General features: G+C 40.0%; 1 protein-coding gene, 1 long non-coding RNA gene and 1 other non-coding gene across 19 annotated transcripts in view; 1 reads left to right on the forward strand and 2 right to left on the reverse strand.

Moving 5' to 3' along the window:
• The window catches only part of Dlg1 (discs large MAGUK scaffold protein 1), a 201,106-nt gene that overhangs the window by 72,081 nt on the left and 115,423 nt on the right, over nucleotides 1-13,602 (forward strand). For all 16 annotated transcript variants that reach the window (XM_029470482.2, XM_029470484.2, XM_021185184.3 and 13 more), the window contains one exon: nucleotides 6,048-6,212. In XM_029470482.2, the coding sequence (XP_029326342.1) occupies nucleotides 6,048-6,212 (165 nt within the window). The remainder of the gene's footprint in view (nucleotides 1-6,047; nucleotides 6,213-13,602) is intronic.
• Nucleotides 1-13,602, reverse strand: part of LOC110311709 (uncharacterized) — a 61,856-nt gene that overhangs the window by 33,182 nt on the left and 15,072 nt on the right. The window lies entirely within an intron of this gene.
• Nucleotides 10,020-10,166, reverse strand: LOC115029621 (small nucleolar RNA SNORA48). Its single transcript, XR_003835188.1, has one exon. It is a non-coding gene; the product is annotated as a small nucleolar RNA SNORA48 (small nucleolar RNA).

A 13,602-nucleotide genomic window follows, 5' to 3' on the forward strand; every position in this document is an offset into this window, starting at 1 on the left:
CAGGACACAACACATGAGCTGAATAAACACTTTCCTCACTAAGTCCCTCACTTAGTCATTGTCTTTATCATTAAGTAAACTAGAACAGTAGCCTTTTGTGTTTGGCTTCTTATACATAGTGTAATGTTTTCAGGCTTCTGTGTTGTGCTACTTTTATGTCAACTTGACACAAGCTAGAGTTATTTTAGAATAGGAAACTTCAGCTGAGAAAAATGCCTCTACCAGATTGGCCTGTGGATGATCCTGCATTATATTTTCTCAATTGATAATTTATGTAGGAGAGCCCAGATCTCTGTGGGCCGGGACACCTCTCAGTAGGTGGTCCTGGGCACTAGAAGAAAGCTGACTGAGCAGCCCATGAGGGACAAGCCTGTGACTATTCTTCTTCCATGATGTCTATATCAGTTATGCTGTCAGACTCTTGCCCTGCTTGAGTTCTTGCCCTGACTTGCCTCAGTGATAGACTACAGCTGTAATGAAATAAACCCTTCCCCTCCTCTTTATTGCTCTAGAGGCAGTGGGATCTGGGAGAGGGGAAGCTAATAAACAAGTAGACTCACATCTCAGGAGTAAACCGCACAATCCAAAGCACAGGCGGTACTGGCAGGCACATTGTGCACAGTAGTAGGCAAGCTGTATGCCATGCCCATAGAGGCATATAAACAAATAAGAAAAGCCAAGTGTAATGAATACTCTGAAATTAATTTACTCTTATTTACTACACCTGGGGTGGGGCATAGAAACATAATCCCAGAATAAATCTGTGTTATTGAAGAAACTGAGGTCACAGATTCTTGTCTTTGTTTCTTGAAGTTTTCTCACAAACACTCAGAAATCTCCTCACAGGACTCCATTCTTGGGCCATGTTCTGACACTCATCAAGTTAGTTATTTTTGGCCATAGCGTTTATAACAATACAAGCCCTAGTGAAGCCCTGTGTTACAGATCTGTAGTTCACCTTTAGAGATATTACTACATCATGGATGTATATGTTTTTTGTATTTGTAAGTTAATTGGCATTTGAACTGCTCTGGGACTCCTCTGAGTAATGCTGCTGTAAACACTTCTAAATTCTGAGGGCTTATTCTCAGTTCTTCTGTGTCCTGAGACATGGAATTGTTGAGTGATGTGTAACTCTTGAAACCCTCAGGAACTGTTACTCCGTTTTACAGAGTATACCACACCACAGAGTACCCACCAAAAGTATTTGGAGTCTGCTTTATGTATCTCCAACAGATAACTGTCAGTGGTTTTATTATACCTATTGGATATTGAGTAATAGCACGTTATAGTTTTGACTTTGGTCATGACTGACAATGTGTTTTTTTTTATTATTATTACGTATTTTCCTCAATTACATTTCCAATGCTATCTCAAAAGTCCCCCATAACCTCCCCCCCCCACTCCTGTACCCACTCATTCCCACTTTTTGGCCCTGGCGTTCCCCTGTACTGAGGCATATAAAGTTTGCATGTCCAATGGGCCTCTCTTTCCAGTGATGGCCGACTAGGCCATCTTTTGATACATATGCAGCTAGAGTCAAGAGCTCCGGGGTACTGGTTAGTTCATAATGTTGTTGCACCTACAGGGTTGCAGATCCCTTCAGCTCCTTGGATACTTTCTCTAGCTCCTCCATTGGGGGCCCTGTGATCCATCCAATAGCTGACTGTGAGCATCCACTTCTGTGTTTGATAGGCCCCGGTATAGTCTCACAAGAGACAGCTATATCAGGGTCCTTTCAGCAAACGCTTGCTAGTGTATGCAATGGTGCCATCGTTTGGAGGCTAATTATGGGATGGATCCCTGGATATGGCAGTCTCTAGATGGTCCATCCTTTTGTCTCAGCTCCAAACTTTATGACTGACAATGTTAAACATCCTTTCATGTGCTTATTGACCATTCTTATATGTTTGAAAAATGTCTCTTTAATTCATTTTAAAATTATGTTGTCTTTTGTTGTTCAGTTGTTAGCAATCCTTTGGAATTCTGGAAATACTATTTGTGTTTCCATAATGTGGATTTCCTTTTTTCTTTAGATCTTTTAATGTACATGAGTATCTGTCTGCACATACATGTGTAGGTAAGTGGAATAAGGTCAGAAGAGGGTGTCAGATCCCATGGTGATGGAATTTCAGATGTTTGTGAGGAACTTCTTGTGATAGGGATACTGGAACTAAGCTCCAATCTCCATGATTGTCCAACAAGCACTCCTCACTACTAAACCGTCTCTCCAGCTCCAGCTCTTTTTCTGAGTGTCCAGCTCAGGTTCCTGGGATCACAGGTGTGCACCAGCACTCTCAGTTTACCCAGTTCTGAGAATTGACTCTTACTTCAGGAAGGCAGGAGGCTGGGGAAGTATGTAACTAGTTGACCTACACCCCCAACCCACTTTTTGTGACTATCTCTGTATTGACATCTAGAATCAGGAGGTATGAGTTTCTTTACTTCATTCTTATGTTCAAAGATTCATTCTGGCCATTCTTGGTCCCTTGCAATTCCATATGACATTGAGATCTGCTTGAAAATGTTGAAGTGGCAGGTAGGGAGCAAGGTGAGATATTTATAGCTATTATGGGTCATGTTAGGAGGATGGTAAACAACTTTTGTATAAATTGAAATCTGCTCATAGAAAGAAAACTTCATGCATTTCTCCTGTTCCTCTTGTATGTATCATACAGTAAGTAAGCAAATAATTGGTGAGTGGAGGGTTTTTTTTTTGTTTGTTTGTTTTTTGTTTTTTTGTTTTTCGAGACAGGGTTTCTCTGTGTAGCCCTGGCTGTCCTGGAACTAACTTTGTAGACCAGTCTGGCCTTGAACTCAGAAATCCGCCTGCCTCTGCCTCCAAAGTGGAGTTTTATATGTTCTCTGTTCAGTTAGTAAAAAGATTTGCTTGTCAGCATTGTTCAAACCCTTTTCATGGAATGTCTTCTTTTAGGCATTAGTATTCAAGAGGAACTACTATCACAAAAAGAAATAACTAGATATTTTGTACTTCCTGACACCATTAGATGGCTCAGTGGTTAAGAGGTTAAGTGGTTAAGAGGACCTGGGTTGGGTTCCCCTTCCGTGGCAGCTGACAGCAGTCAGTAACTCCAGTTCCAGAGGATCCATTTCTTTCCTCTGGCCCTGAGGGCACTGCAAACAAGATAAAGTCAGGCAAATCACACTTATATGTAAAAGAAAATTAAATCTTAAAGAAAAAATTAATTTAAAAAAGAAATCAGGAGAAAATATATACATTAAAAGGTAGCTAGAAAAAAATATCTAAAGTGCTTTCTTGCTGGGCTGTGGGTGTAGGGGAAGAGAGGGGAGAGAAAGAGCCCAGGTCGGGACAGAGTTCCTGTGCTCTGGATGTGGGAGGCCTGCCAGACGCTTTCCACTCAGCCCAGGTTGGGCATCTGGCTTTGTGAAGCCACTGACCCCACTCTGCAGGGGGTGGACAAGGGGCAGGTTCTCAGTCTCGGGCATCCCACGCTGGATACAGCAGAGGAGCACCAAGTCCCAGAAATAAGGGGAGAGAGGGCAGGGGAGAGAGGTTCCCACACAAGAGTCCTTAGTCCGGGCCTTGATAAACAGAGACAGTGTATTGTTTTAGAGCTTTATTGTAGAAAGGCAAGGGGAAAGAGAAAAGGTGGAAAGCGAGAGAGACCGGCCATAGCCAAGAGGAGAAAGGGGGAAGGGAAAGAGAGAAAGAGAGTTAGAGAATAAGAAAGGTGAAAGCTTAGAAGTAAAAGCTTAGAGAGTAAGAGGGAGAGAGTGAGGTGGGGCCAAGCAGCCCCTCTTATAATGGCCTTGTTATCTTGCTGTTGCTAGGTAACTAGAAGTCTAGCCTGAAGGTCAGAAGCTTGGGAAGCTGTGGCTGTGTACATGACTGCTAGCCACGAGCCTCTCCTGTGGGGACTGTGGGGATGGTAACTTCAATAGGAGCCACAGGTCCAGGAGACAGGAGGGTACGCCTTCCGTCCCATGTACATGGGAATTACCACCCATCGGGTTCTACCAGGGTTCAAAACCTCAGCTCGACTGAAGACCAGACTGAATGAACTAATTTATTTGTTATTGTTAATTCCTTTAGTCTACATTCATGGGTATGAATACACACATCTTTATGCTTATTCAATGCATATACTGTTTTACTGTGTATTTATAGTTTTACTTATGTACATATATGACTTTTTTGTATTACATAAATATCCAATTTTAAAACATGCTTTTTTTAGTCCAATAATTTGTATCTAAAACCTTTCCTAATTTTTTTTTAACCTAATTTAACTTATATAGAATTTCTTGTGATGAGTTTACTAAGGCCTTTTGGCGAGGGCAGGGAGAATCTATTAATAGGTACTTTCAAAAAAAGGGTTTTTTTTGTTTTTTTAACCACCCTAAAATCAGGGTCCTTGTGGATATATCTCTCCTAAAAGTACAGGCCAGTTATGGAGCACCTTTAAAGTTACAAATCTGGCTTCTTTCTTTGTATCATAAATGCTATGAGTATTTAGATTTTACTTCCACTTAACTGAGTTATATATCTACATGCATACTATAAAAAGAACCTTCTCTGAAGAGGGTAAGAGACTCTCTAGTATATGTGTATACTGATAAGAATTTAACCTTTGCGGTTTATTACTATGTTCACTTAGAATGATAATAGTATTGGGTTCTCCCCTAGAGACTGTGACCTAGGCACTGGTAAGTTTTTGGTCCAGGTATGAGGCATAGGCTCCATCTTGTGAAGCCAACTTTTATTTTTTTAAAGATTTACTTATTTTATGTAAGTACACTGTCACTTTCTTCAGACACACCAGGAGAGGCCTTGGATACCATTACAGATTGTTGTGAGCCACCATGTGGTTGCTGGGAATTGAACTCAGGACCTCTGGAAGAGCAGTCAGTGCTCTTAACTGCTGAACCATTTCTCCAGCCCATTAAGCAAACCTTAAATCCAGTCAGAAAGTGGTTACTGCTGATAACATTCATATTATTACTATTGGACGAGGAGGGGGGAGTATCTTGCCAGGCCAGTCGTTATCCTATATTAATCCAGTATTTGTGTTCTTTGTCAACACTATTTCTTTTTGTTGTCGTTGCTCTGCTGTTTTTACACTGAAAATGATACTGGTTAACATAAAGGTATATGTACATTGGAGTGTATTTCTCCCATACAACACTATCCTCCCCTATACATCCTTTCTTTCATTAGTCACCTTTGTCCCCTGCTTTCATACCATGTGTATGTATATATATATATGTATTTACATGAAGTCTAAAACCCACAAATGATATAAAACATGTACTGTTTATGCTTCTTGAGACTGACTTTATTCACCTAATGATTATCTCCGGGTGCATCCATTCTTCTATAAACAGAACTTACTTCTTTATAGTAAAAGTTCTCTACGTGCGGATGTGCGTGCATTGCTTTTACCCATTCCTTTGTAGATGGATATCTAAGTTGGCTGCTTAAGGCTGTTGTGAACTGCTTCTTTCTTTCTCTCTCCCTCCTTCTCCCCCCACCCCCAATGTGTGGTGTGTGTGTGTGTGTGTGTGTGTGTGTGTGTGTGTGTGCAAGCACATGCATCATCCATTCATCCAGGCACACACAAATGATTACGATTACTTTTGTTAGGTAAAGGAAAATGCTATTTTCTGCTGAGCTAATTTTCAGTTCCAAATTGAAATGGCTGACTAGTTTATTTTCTTTTTTATGCAAGTTAACTGAATAAGGAACCAGACCAATTTAGCTAAATAAGCAGATTTTCATGCTGACTTCATTCAAACAGTTGCCTTTTAGATATTCACGTAGCGTTGGATAAGAAAGAAATGGGCAAATTAATATTTAGGCTTCTATTGCAATTTTAAAAAAAGAAACATTTATCTTGACTTTAAAATGGAGTCTTGTTTTTCTCAAATTTTATGTATTAAGCTATACTAAATACTTTCACATTGTTTATTTTTAATATTTGAATAGTTATGGAAGTCATTTTTAAAATTAATGTTCCTTTGGTTTTAGGGTTTCTTCATTTTTAATAGTTTTCTTTACTTCACAGAAATACCGGTATCAGGATGAAGAGGTACTTCCTCCAGAGCATATTTCCCCACAAGTCACAAATGAGGTGCTAGGTCCAGAATTGGTTCATGTCTCAGAGAAGAACCTGTCAGAGATTGAGAATGTCCATGGATTTGTTTCTCATTCTCATATTTCACCAATTAAGGTAGGATCATATGTACTTGTTATTATTTCTAATTTCTATAATCCTTTGCTATAATGTTCCTTTTGTTTAGAAATGATTGTTTACACTCCTGTAAGTCCCCCTCTTGAGTTGGCTTTGGCTTTACAGTCTTGAGAGTCCCATGCTGTCAGTGTTTGGATTCATTTTTAAACACTTGATTAGCATCTCTGAAATCTCACATGTGAATTTTCTTGGTCGTGTCTCTTCATAAACAGTCATAATCTTGTTTTAATGTTTACCTTGTCTCAAATTCTACTATGTATTTAGACTACAATAAATGAATTCTTTTGTGTATTTTGAACTTTAATTTGCAGTTTTGTGTAACATTATAGTCCTACAATTTATTATTTGATTTCACAATCTAGATTTTTCTGTTTTATAAGCATTCACAATTTTTCTCTCTCTTAATTGGTATTGAATTATTTTCAGGTTATTGCTAGATCAAAAAAACAGGAAAGACCATCTAGACACTTGCCCTCTTGATAAATGGTGCCAAACTACTTCACAATATTTGTATGATTTTCACTTTCAAAAGCAAAATTTGAGGCTTTAATTGGTCATAAATACATGGTGGTGTTAATTTTCTCTTGATTTTGAAATGACATTTCATTATGACTTGAATATACATGTTCCTTTCTATTAGTGAGCTAGGATGTGCATACTCATCAGGTAGGCTTCATGTTTTGTGAGTTACCCAGGTAGGATTTTTGCTTGTTTTTGTATGGAGTATCATTTGGACCAGTTTATAAGCAGATGGGTTTTGTTTGTTTATTCTAAGTATTTGTTTAAGGGCCATTTATTTTCTTTTTTCTGGAACTCAAACTGACTTGGGATCTTGAGTCCTCCTTTCTTGGCCTTCTGAGTGCTGCTGGGATTACAGCTCTTCTTCCTTCAGTTTGTTTATGTAGTGTTTACACTGACTGGTTTTCCTATGTTGAGCCATCCCTCCGTCTCGAGGATGAGGGCTTCTTGTCATGGTGATGATCTTCTTGAATTTAGCTTGTGAGTATTTTATTATTTATTGCATCCCTGTTTATAAGGGAACTTGGTTATTTTTCTCTCTCTCTTTTTTTTTTTTTTTGGTTGTTGAATCCTTGTGTAGTTTGGGTATTGGTGTGATTGTGGCCTCATAAAATTTGTTTGGCTATATTCCTTCTGTTTCTATTTTGTGGAAGTAATTTGAGGAGTATTGGTGTTAGCCCTTCCTTGAAAGTCTGATAGAATTATATGCTGAAATCTTCTGGCCCTGAGATTTTTTTTGGCTAGAAGACTTTTAATGACTGCTTCTATTTCCTTAGGGGTTATAGATTATTTAAGTTGCTTCTCGGATCTTGATTTAACTTTTTAAGTGATATCTATCAAAATCCATTTTAGTTTTTCCAATTTTGTGTAATACAGATTTTTAAAGTATAACCCAATGACTCTTTGAATTTCCTTGGTGTCAGTTGGTATGTTGTGTTTTCATTTTCATTGAATTCTAGAAAGTCTTTAATTTCTTTATTTCTGTCTTATCCAGGAGTTAATCAATAGAGAGTTGTTTAGTTTCTATGAGTTTATAGATGTTGTTGTTGTTGTTGAAATCCAGTTTTATTCTGTGGTAGTCTAATAGGATGCAGAGAGTTATTTAAGTTTTTTTGTATCTGCTGAGTCTTGCTTTGTTCCATGGGGTGCTGAGAAGAAGGTATTCTTTCATGTTTGGGTGAAATGTTCTTTAGATATGCTAGATCCATTTAACTTATAACAACTTTAGCTTCAGTATTTCTCTGTTTAATTTTTGTCTGGGCAATCTGTCTATTGGGTGGGAGTGGGATATTGAAGTCTCCCACTCAGTGTGTAAGAACCAGTGTGTGTTTTAAGCTTTCTTGTTTCTTTTACAAACATGGGTGCTCTTTGCATTGGGAGCATGGTAAGAATTGAAACATCATCATGGTGGATTTTTCCTTTGATGAGTATGAAGCTTCTTTCCCCATCTCTTGATTCATTTTGGTGAAGCAATGTCAATCTTTGATGTTGAGGTGTGTTTCTTGTATGCAGTAGCAAGATGAATCCTGTTTTCCCATTCATTGTTAGTCTGTGTCTTTTTATTGGGGAATTGAATCCATTGATATTAAGAGATATGAGTGACCAATGATAGTTAATTTGGTTATTTTAGTGGTGGGAGTGGTGGATATATGTGTATGTTTCCCTGCTCTTAGTTTTGCTGGTGTGAGATTATTGATTTCCTGTGTTCTCATGGGTGTGGTTAACTCCTTGGGTTGAAGTTTTTCTTCTCCCTTCTGTAGGACTGGATTTATAGATGCATATTGTTTAAATTTTACTTTATCATGGAATACTTTTTAAAAAGCATTTTATTCATTCATTTTGAGTTTCACACCATGTACCCCCCCAGTCCTGCTCATCTACCGGTCCCTTCATATCCCCCCTTTGCCCTTGCATTGCCACCCCCAATAAAACAAACATCAACAACAACAAAAATCCCAGCTTATAGAAAACATCTCATCATGACAGCTATAGTATGTCACAGTGTGCCCCACAGTCTATCCCTCTGTCCACACATCTTCACTTGCAGATGTTCATTGCAGTGAGTCATTGATCTCATTCGAGATCTCTGGCATCTGTGACATGATAATATTGGATCCTCATTGAGACTTCTGGTTATCCTGTTGCGCTGTGTCATGGCGATCCTGCAGCTTTGGAACAGCAGAAATGGCCTTTTCATTTGTCCCAACCATTAGTAAATGATAGAGATTTTGGGGAGGACCAATTCAGAGCTCTAGATCTGGGCCTGGGTGGTAGCTGCTGGTCAGCCTGCCAACTAGACTACCTAATGCTACCATTGGCAGGAGGCAGGGTCAGCTCTCCTGCTCTCATGCCCTTGGGGCCAGCTCACCCACACCCACACCTCCAGAGTCAGCTCCATTGTATTGCCTAGGCAGTGCCCTCTCTTCTGAGTGCTACAGCCAGTGAGGGGACAGGGCTAACTGTTCCCCTCTCATGACCCCAGAGTCACTCTCCCAGCTACTACAGTTGTCAAGGAGGAGGAAGAGACACTTACCCCTGCACCTATGTCACCTCCCACCTCACAGCAGACCAGTGTTGAGGACAGTTCTCTCAAGCTCTCACCCTCAGAGCTGATTCACCTGTGCTCCTACTCTGACTCAACAGAGTCAGCTCTGCTGTGCTGACCCACTTAACTGATTCCTACATGGTTCTCCTGAGCTCATGGTCCTGTGGACAGCTTTCCTGACTGCTAGAGGTGTGAAGAGGTAGAGGCATCACTTCTGCACCTGTGCCACCCCACAGCAGAGGAGTGGCAGGGTCAGCTCTCCCACATTCATGCCCTCATGTTCTTTAGTGGTAATATGAGCCAGGGACATCAACACCAACCCCCTGCGTCTGTATGTAGCCATGGACTCAGATACTCAGTGTCATCGTGGCCTAGGACCTCACCATGGCCCCAGGTAGCAGGATTGCCCACTTATTACAGACTACTCCTCTCCACTCTAGAGTCTCCAGTTTCATTTCTCTTCATAATGTTCAAGCTGCTCCACTTCTCTTACCCTCCCATGTGACCACCACATACTTGTATAGCCCTGCAGGCTGGCCACTCAGCTAGTGGGCCCCTGGGTGATGTCCTCCTCCATCCTTGCTTCGTGATGTGGCAGCAAGCTGGTGTCTGTGGCCCACCTGTGCCATGTGTTGGAGGGCCGGTCTGGGTGACATGGTGGTCCTCAGGTCTCTGTCTTCCTCCTCTTGTACTGTACTGTCTGGATTTGATTTTATTTCATTTTATTAGTCCTAGGCATAAGACAGCTTTGCCCACCAAGCCAGGCATCAAGCTAGGATGAACAAAGGATTGCCATCAGCTCTGCCCCTGACTGATATAAGAACACCAGCACCAACAAGGTGTCTCTTTACCCATCATCACCAGGGAATCTTTTTTTGTTTTCTCAGAACATTTATGGTGATTGAAAGTTTCCTGGGTGTAGTAGTCTGGGCTGGCATATGTAGTCTTTTAGAGTCTGTAGAACATTTGTCCAGATCCTTCTGGCTTTTAGAGTCTGCATTGAGAAGTTAGGAATGATTCTAATAGATCTGCCTTTCTGTGTTTCTTGCTCTTTTTCCCTTGCAGCTTTTAACATTCTTTCTTTGTTCTGTGTGTTTAGTGTTTTGATTATTACGTAGCAGGGGAACTTTATTTTCTCCAGCCTATTTGGTGTTCTGTATGCTTTTTGTGTCTTTATAGGCATCTCCTTATTTAGGTTAGGGAAATTTTCTTCTATGATTTTGTTGAAAATATTTTCTGGGCCTTTGACCTGGAATTCTTCTATTCCTGGTATTTTTAGGTTTGGTCTTTTCATAGTGTCCCAGATTTCCTGAATGTTTTATGTCAGGAATTCTTACAGATTTAATATTTTCTTTGACTGGTGTATTTATTTCTTCTATTGTATCTTCAATGACTGAGATTCTCTCTTCTGTCTGTTCTATTCTGTAGTTTCTGTTCCCTTACCTAGAATTTTTTTTTCATTTCTAGAATTCCCTCACTTTGTGTTTTCATTATTCTGTTCTCCATGTTCAGTCTTGAACAGTGTTATTCGTTCCCTTCAACCGTTTGTTTTTTCTTGTCTTTCAGCTATGTTGGACTATTCATGGCCTTAGGTGGTGAGACAACTGGGCTCTGTGATGACATACTGCATTGGCTGTTGTCGGTTGTGTTCTTGCACTGGTTTAGGGTGATTTTAGGTCTAGGTGTCAATTTCTGAGTTTGTTTTTGTTGCATGGATATTTTATTCCTTGGTTTCTGTTTTCTCTTTGGTCTTCTGGTTGGTGTGGCCTGTGGGAGGCTGGACTTCTGACAGCTGGCAGGGCCTCTGATTGAGGCAGGAGGTATGTGCCCAAGTTGCAGGCTGGGACACACCTCCTGAGGAAGGGGCATTGGGGAGGGGCACCAGGGTGAGGGCCACCAAGAGAATGGGGAGGTCCACAGGTGGCTGACCTATCTGGACTTCTTGTTTGACCTCTGGTCAAGCAGGAATTCTTTCTGTTTCCTTTTATTAGGGTGAATAAAGATGTACTGAATAATATTTATAAAAATGATGTATGGGGGCATTTCTTTAAGATAGATTCCTGGAGGTCAGATTAGTGAGTAAAAATTATAATAACATTTTAGTAAGTTTTTGATATTTGACACAGTGCATTCTGTTATAATTGCAATTTAAGAATAATTTGGGGGATTTCTTCTGCTTTTCCTTTCTGTGTGTGGGTTATTGTGGTGGTTATCTTATAAAATACTTGTTTGGGGGATAAAAGGAGTAAGAGTAGATAAAAATAATATTAAGTAAAATTATTTGAGTTCCTTCAGCTTTTCATTAGAAAGTAAAAATGTATACAACTTAAAATTGATAGATTCTAGCCAGGCGTAGTGGCGCACGCCTTTAATCCCAGCACTTGGGAAGCCAAGGCAGGTGGATTTCTGAGTTCGAGGCCAGCCTGGTCTACAAAGTGAGTTCCAGGACAGCCAGGGCTACACAGAGAGACCCTGTCTTGAAAAAAAAAAAAAATTGATAGATTCTAAAGGGATAAATGTTATAAGGGGCTCAGCAGTGAAGTATAACTTATATAAAATAGCATGTTCAATTAAGATTAACAACCTCTTTTAAAGAAAAAAGCCAATGCAGGGGCCTTTTCTATCTTTACAGTATTGTGGTTGTAATGAAGTGAAATCTTTAAGGAGTTTGTACAGCTCAGGATGTGATTTACTATTTGACAGTATCATACAGGTATAGAGTGCATTCTGATTGCTCTTTTTCTCCAACCCCTGTTGGCATCTTTCTCTTCTAAGTCCCTTTCCCATGTTTGTATCTTTTTATTTTTTTGTGACCTATCAAGGGTTTAGAATTACTCAGTGGAACCTAGCAGGATTACCAGTGGATACACAAGTGAAGACAGTGATTTTATTCCCCTCATTTATCAGGAGCTAATTAATTAGTTCATCAGGGAGGGGTAGGGCCCTGATGATTCCCTCCTCCAGTTTTGGCTGAAAATTGACAAGTCCACCCTTATTCAGCCCCAGTGCAGATAACTATAGCTTCTGTGAGTTCCTGTTTGCAATAGTCCAGGAGATAGTATTTTTACATCCCTTTTCCCTATCTTCCAGCCCTTACATTCTTTCCATGCCCTCTTCTTTAGTGTTCCCTGAACCTTGGATAGGGGTTATAAGTACCTTCTTTAGAGCCACCAAGATGATTCAGTGGATAAAGGTGCTGTTGCCATTCTTGATGACCCAAGTTTGATACCTGGGACCAATATGGTGGAAGGAGAGAACCAACTTCTGTAAGTTGTCCTCTGACCTCCACATACGCGCCATCACACACACGCACACAATGAAAATGCAGTCATCAAAAAGAATGAAAAGTAGACATCCTGCTGAGGGCCCACCACACAAGTATCCCTTGCTTTCAGCACTGTAAGCAGCCAGGACTCTGTATTCACCACAGATCATTGCAGAGAGAAGCTTCTCTGATTGGAAGTAAACTGGAAAGGATACTTTCTGGCTAGTGGTGTTGGGGAAAGTCTCAATAAAGAACTTAGGAATAGAATGCTAAGAAATGATCCCAATGAGAATAAAAAGGACATAGTAGATAAATTCGGGGGTTAACAATATTATCAGGACTCTTAAAAACAGTGAGTTAAGACCTAAAGAAAATAGTCAGAGAGTAAATTAAAATAAACACAAATTCAGCCTTCAGAACTGGTCCAATGTTAGGTGAAGTGACAAAGGAGGGCATTTGCCATATACATGGGAGATTGTCATGACATGGATAAACAAGAAGTCATACAACTTTCCGTAATGGTGAGGAAAGTTTTGTTTAAACTATATGTATAAGTCTTGGTAGAAGGAACTTGAAAAGAAGATAAAGAAGGGTGATCCCTAAACTGGATTTATTTCCTACTTTCATACATCTCACACTGCAGGAGTGAGAATATCGCTAAAGGGAGTCATGGTCACATAGTTTCTCTTACAGAAGAAAGTTTAGAATCAAAGGTAATCCTTTTTACTAAATGCTATAGGAATATAATCTTTCTGTTTCAAGTGAAAAATATGCAATTTGAAATTAACTCATTTTTATCACTATAGAGCATATACATTAGATTTTTCATTTTAAATGTATGTGCACTTGTGTCAGGTTGTGCGTGCATCACATACACAGACACCTATGTATGCACGCAAATGCACACACCCCTCTCCAGCCAGAGGATCTCCAGGAGCTGGAGTTATGGGCAGGTCGTAAACTACCAGATGTGATCTCTGGGACTCTAATTTGAATTTCCTGAAGGAATCGTCCATGCTCTTGACCACTGAGCCATCCCT

Source organism: Mus caroli, unplaced genomic scaffold (genome assembly GCF_978045245.1).
Source record: "Mus caroli unplaced genomic scaffold, Mus_caroli_1 scaffold_17, whole genome shotgun sequence".
In the NCBI taxonomy this organism is placed as follows: domain Eukaryota; kingdom Metazoa; phylum Chordata; class Mammalia; order Rodentia; family Muridae; genus Mus; species Mus caroli.